The following is a 7,054-nucleotide window of genomic DNA, read 5'->3' on the forward strand; positions in this document are numbered from 1 at the left end:
AATAATTATATTATAAATGCTTAAAAATTTCTTTAATTAAGTAAATTATTTATAAATAATGCATTGCTTATAATAATTAAGTTATTTAAGCTATTAAAGCATAATATAATATACTTAATTTAATTAAGATAAAGAAAAACTTAATTAATAGCATTTTAATGCTTTTAACTTAAGTTAATTAAGAATTAAGTAAGTTATAAGGTAGTAAATACAATGTTTAATTAAGTAAACATTATAATAAATAATAATAAATTAATTTCTCATTAATAAATATATATTTTAGCTAATAAAGCAGCATTGTTTTATAATAATAGCTTTTTAGATATTATAAGGATTATATATAAAAAGCTTTTTTTATTAATTAATTTAATAATATTTTTAATATATAAGTTTTAAGCTAGCTAAATTCTCTTATTTAAATAATCTTAAATTATCTTTATATTTAAGAATTATTATATTAAGTTTCCTTTATTAATTTTATACTTTTCTTAAAGTTATTAAGCAAAAGCATTAACTTATTTTTATTTATTCTTTTAATAAGTAATAATAATAAGGTTTATATAAAACTTATTTATAATTATAAGTTAAGAATATCTTTATAAACTCTTTTTATTATAATTAAGCATAACTAGGAGTAACCCAAGCTTGCAAGGGGCGCTCCTAGCTATAGTTAAGTTTATTATAATAAATTTATAAAATATTTCTCATATAGGAATTAATTAATTAATATACTACTTTATACCTATAAGGCAAGAAAACTATATGCTTTTTAGCCTTTTAACGCCTTATTTACCTATTTATTTATTTACCCATTTACTTAATTTACTTATTTACCCTTTTACTTTCTTACTCTTTAGCTTTTTATTTATCCTTTTATTTTCTTACCCTTTAACCTTTTATTTACTTAATTTATTTATTTACCCTTTAATGCTTTATTTATCCTTTAATGCTTTATTTATTCTTTAATACTTTATTAATTTATTTATTATTTTTTAACTTTTTATACTTTATTTATTTATTTATAACCCTTTATTCTTTAGCATTTATAATTAAATATAATAAAAAGGGGTTTAAGAAGTTCTTTTTAAGAATTAAAATAGCTTTTAAGTTTTTATAATAAATATAAGTTATTTCTTATAATTACCTTAATTTACTCTTAATTATACTTATTCTTAATATAATTCCTTTAAGCCCCTTAGCTAATAATATAATTATAACCCTTTTAATTAGCTTTTTAAAAGCTAGGTAAAATTAATGCTATCCCTATAGCCTTGTAAAGAGCTATATAATATTAATTTTAAGGAACTGCACTCAGCTTTTAGTTAAGCATAGCTAGGAGTAACCCAAGCTTGTAAGAGGCGCTCTTAGCTGCAGTTAAGTTTATTATAATAAATTTATAAAATATTTTTTTATATAAGAATTAATTAATTAATATATTACTTTATACTTATAAAGTAAAAAAGCTATATACCTTTTAACCCTTTAATACTATATTTATTTATTTATTTATTTACTTATTTATTTATTTATTTATTTATTTATTTATTTATTTATTTATTTATTTATTTATTTATTTATTTATTTATTTATTTATTTATTTATTTATTTATTTATTTATTTATTTATTTATTTATTTATTTATTTATTTATTTATTTATTTATTTATTTATTTTATTATTTATTTATTTATTTACTTAATTTATTTATTTACCTTTTTACTTTCTTACCTTTTAGCTTTTTATTTATCTTTTTACCTTTTTACTTTTTAACTTCCTATTTACTTAATTTACTTATTTATTCTTTAATATTTTATTTACCTTTTAGCACTTTATTTATTCTTTAGTGCTTTATTTATTTATTTATTATCTTTTAACTCTTTATACTTTATTTACTTATTTATAACTCTTTACCCTTTAATACTTATAGCTAAGCATAGCAAAGAAAAGTTTAAAAGGTCCCCCTTAAAAATTAAAATAGCTTTTAAGTCTTTATAATAGCTATAAGCCATTCCTTATAATTACTTTAGGTTTATTCTTAATTATACTTATCCTTAATGCAATTCCTTTAAGCCCCTTAGTTAATAAAATAATTATAACCCTTTTAGCTAACTTTTTAAAAGCTAAGTAAAATTAAAACTATCCTTATAACCTTATAAAGGGCTGTATAATATTAATTTTAAGGAACTGCACTTAGCCTTTAATAATAATAAGATTTATAGCTTATAACGTGCTTTATTAAGTAATAAAATTATTTTCTTCTTTTTATATTTATAAGGTATTTTTATAAATATATTTTAATTTATTAAAGTATAAATAAATATATTAATAATATTATATTAAATTAATTTAAGATTAAACTTAAATATAATAATAATAAGTATTAAAAATAATTATTTAGCAAGAATAATAGCATAAGTATTTTATATTTATCTTTATGCTTATTAATTTCATTTAATAATAAGTTATATTTTATATTTTTAAAATATATTATACTTATTAAACTTATAAATATAAATTTATATATAATTTAAGATTTATTGTTTTAGCTATATATGCATTTTTCTTATTACTTTTCATTTATAACTTTATACCTTTATAACTTTATAAATAATTAACTTTTATCTTTTTAAATAATGTTTTAAATTATTATATTATTTTAATAAATTTAAAAAGTTGCTTTTATGCATTTTTACTTTTTAATATAAATATGTTTTTATTTAAACTTTATTAAGAATCTTTTTATTTAATTTTATTATTAAGGTAGCTTTTATATTTATAAGAAATGTAGCTTGCTATATAAGAGTTTAATATATTTTTTTATTAAATAAAATTTTAATATTTGTTTTTATTTAAATTATATAAATTAAGAATATAAATAATAATAATTATAAAGGTATAAGCAAGAGGGTAAATTTTATATTTATATAAATATTATTTTATTAATTTAACTTAAAGTATTTTTTCTTTTTAGCTTTTATGTCTTTTTTTAAGATATTATTAATATTACTTTCTTTTTTAATTTTAAATTAAGTTTTATCTCTTTAAGTATTTACCTTAATTAAATCTTTTTTTCAGCTTTAAGATTTTATCTTTATTTAAAAGAAAATATCTTTTTATTTATTTTATTAAATAGTTAATATTTATAATTAAAGTTTATTTTTAAACCCTTTTTAATTTTTATTAAATATTTAATATTAATTAAAAATAATATTTCTTATATTAATTACCTTTTTAATAAAAGAAAGTTTATATTTAATAAATATTTAAAGATTAATATTTAATAAGATATTTAATTTATGCTTATAATTTTAAATGTTTATATTTTCTTTTCTTAAGTTATATATTTAAAGTTATTATATATATCTTATAACTAAAGATTTATAAGTATGCTTAGTTTAGTTTTAAATTTAGCTCTAATATATTAAAGTATTTTATAATTATTAATTAAAATTTATAATATAATATTTTATATTTAAAGTTATAACTTAGCATTTTATTATTAAAATACATAATTATATATTTAATATTTAGCTAAAATAAATATAAAAATCTTAAGCTTATTTATATTACTTATATTCTTTTTAATTATATCTTTTAAGCATTTATTATTATTATTTTAAGCTTATATATTTAATGTTAAAGGTTTAATTTTAATATATTTTAATTTAAGAAAGCTTTTAATTATTTATTATTTTATAAAAACTTTATTATTATATTTAATAACCTTAATAATAATTTTATATTATACTTTTATTATCTTAAGAAATAATTTAAATAATTTAAGAATTATCTTACTTTTTTAATTTTTAAGGTAATAATTTTAAATATATTTTAAAACTTTATATATAAGCAGTAATTATAATATATAATTATAAATTTTAAATTTATAATTATAAAACTTTAATGCAATTTTTTTATTTTTTTATTTAAGGATTTTTCTTAACGCTTAATAAATTTACCTTATAATCTTAATTAAAATATATGCTTTATATTTAATTATTATTAGTTCTTAAATATATATTTCTTAAGATAAGAATATAAGGTATTTAAGTATATATAAGTTTAAATACTTTATTTAATTATATTAAAGAATAGCTTTATTAATAAGTAGTTTTTATTTATAATAAGATATATATTCTTTTTATTAAATATTAAATATGCTTTAAGTCTTAATAATTTAATACTTAATAATATATTAATTATAAATATTTTAAAGTTAATATAAAGTTATTTTATTTTATTACTTAAAGGTTATTAAATTATATTTATTATTTTAATAAATGCTTTTTTTAAAGCTATTTTAAAGATATTAAAGTTATTAATAATTTTAAATAAAAGGCAATATTTTTAAAGTAAAGAATTATTAATTTATAGCAAATTATTATAATGTTATATCTTAAAATAAATAGTTAATAGTTATTAAATTATAAGTAATTATTATGCATAGCTAATCTTATATTAAATAATTTATTATTATTATTTATAATTAAGATTATATTTATTAAAAAAATATTTTTCTATATTTATTATAAAAGCTTTCTTAGCTTTTATATTAATAATATAATATTTTAAGAGTTAATCTTTAACTTTTTTAATTACTTTTATTTTAATTAATTTTAAAGTTTTTAACTTTAATTTAAATCTTAATTTTTTAATAACTTAAATTTATGCTTATAAATTAATATTATTTTTAAAAGCTTACTTTATTTATTTTAAAATTTCTTTTTATAGCTTTTACTTAAAGTAAGCTTTTTTAAGGAAAATATAATAATATTTTATAAGGGCATAAAGTATATTATATATAAAGTACTTTTTATTTAAAATAGTTTCTTCTTTAAGTTAATAATGCTTTTTTTATTATAGCTTTTATATAATTTAATTATTCCTTTTTATAATAATATTCCTTAATCTTTAATAATTTAAGTATTTTTATTTTTAGTATTATAGTTTTAATTATTATTATAAGTAGTTATAAATACTTCTTTTAAGACTTTAATAATTTCTTATAAGCTATAAATTGCTAATTTCTTATAAAAGTTATTCTTAACTTTATAAAATATAAGGTTTTTATTTATAATAATTTATTATTTAAATTATTTAAAGGATATTGCTTATTTAAGTAATAACCCTTATATCGCTTATAATAAATTTAGTACTTTTAATGTTATATTTTTAGCATTAAAGAGTTTTTTTTAAAGACCTTTTATTATAAGTACTTTTTATTTATTAATTTATATATATATCTTTTTAATATTTTATAATAATTTAAGGGTATTTTTATATGCTATTTTTAATTGTATTTTCTTATTAATTAATAATTTTTTATATCTTTCTTTTAAGTTTTAATATTATTCTTAAATAAGTTTATTTATAATATAATAAATGCTTTTATAAATTAAAGAAATCATTTAAAGTATTTACTTAATAAACTTTTTTATTAATTAATATTCTTCCTTATAAGTTATATTAAATTACTTAAATTATAATAAGTTTAAGTTAAATATCTTTAACTGCTTTTAATAAAATTTAATATTATTTAATTACTTATAGCTTTCTTTTAAATTATATCTTTATCCTTCTTTTTATTATTTATTATTTAAAATAATATAATTTATAATATATATAATTTCTTAATATATTTTTTTTAATTAAATATTAAGCATTTTAAAATATAAAAGAAGGGGTTTTTTATTTATAATATAAGAATTTAGCCCTTATATTTAAACTTAAAGTTTAAATTTATAATTTTAATTATTTTAATTTTTAAGCTTTGCTAAAAAGGCATTTAAGGTTTTAGTAATAATTTAATTATTATAATTTAATTAGCTTAAGGCAGTAAAACTCTTAATTATTAAATTTTATATAATTATTAATATTATGGATAATTAAATAAGTCTTAATAATAACTTAATTATATTATTTTACTTTATTTTTAGTAAATCCCCTCCTTTTTAATGGTTAGGCCTTTTCTATCAAAGCTAATGTCGTTGCTTAAGGCACCCGTTATTTAGTATGCTTTAATGGTCGGTCCGCAGCGGACCACCCAATCTGACAAGTGCAATGCCGCCGCAATTTGCAAAGAGTTGTGCGCGAAGGAAGGCAAGGTAAGTTCGTTTTCCGGTCACAGTTGAGTACGAAGATATCATGGCATACGATCGTGCTGACATTTTTCATCTCCAGGACAGCGAAGGCGGCGTATGCAAAGCGGAGAACGCAGCGTCGTGTACATGCGTACCCAAGTAGAAACTCATCAGTCAAGCTCACGTATGCAACGCGGGTGGCGCTGACGGTGAGGTTATGGTTCAGCATCCTGCATACGGATGAGAATTACTGGGAAGCACGGTGGACAATAAACCATGGTTCACGCCCAGTTATGCGGACAAATTGGACTGTGGGGGCTTAAGCAGAGCGACTAGGTCGCATACTCATGAACCCTGAGGCGTCTTTTCTACGGTCTTGAATCATGAAGTGAAATAGAATGAAATTCAACATGCTTTAATGCATCTACTACGTGACCTAGGTGAAACACCCGCAGTGGATTGTTTGCATGCTTGCTGCCAACTATTGGTCATGAGATGGGGTGAAATTGCCTTTGTAATCCGCATATCCTACCTATCTGGCGCCGGCTATCTTAGGGCTGAGCTTAAGGGTGAGTGCCCGCCCGCGCACCTGCCAACTTACATGTTACGGGCGGGTCAAGGCAACCAACTGTGACATAAAGCAAGAGGTTTGGTAATGACAAATCCGTTTGCGCCGGCCGGCACCCCAACTGGCTGGGCCGTAACAACATGCTGGTCCCCTTGCGCGCCCTTTACGAAGAAGGACCAATGCTCTTTTGACGTTCGAAAACGTTTGTGGAACCTTAGTAGGAGCTTCTGACAACTCGTATTGCAAGGATAATGATTATTAGCTGGACGACCCACTGGGGCGCCGGAAGGTTATAATAAGACATTTGTACTAGGATCAGGACAACAGGGACTGACTCGGGAACGGATGGTACAAGTCATGTAACAGTACACTCATTTGCATTCCACAGCATTAAAACTACAACTGAC

At 18.9% G+C, this 7,054-nt stretch overlaps 1 protein-coding gene across 1 annotated transcript; it reads right to left on the reverse strand.

Annotated features, from left to right (window-relative positions):
• Window positions 1–3,363: 3,363 nt before the first annotated feature.
• INS49_002720 (uncharacterized protein) lies at window positions 3,364–6,308 on the reverse strand (the record flags this gene model as incomplete). The annotated part of the gene is made up of 2 exons (XM_043163524.1): window positions 3,364–3,369; window positions 6,153–6,308. The coding sequence occupies 2 exons, from the start codon at window positions 6,306–6,308 to the stop codon at window positions 3,364–3,366; spliced, it is 162 nt and encodes a 53-aa protein (XP_043032030.1).
• Window positions 6,309–7,054: the final 746 nt, after the last annotated feature.

Source organism: Diaporthe citri (assembly GCF_014595645.1).
Source record: "Diaporthe citri strain NFHF-8-4 chromosome Unknown scaffold_1, whole genome shotgun sequence".
Taxonomy (NCBI): Eukaryota; Fungi; Ascomycota; class Sordariomycetes; order Diaporthales; family Diaporthaceae; genus Diaporthe; species Diaporthe citri.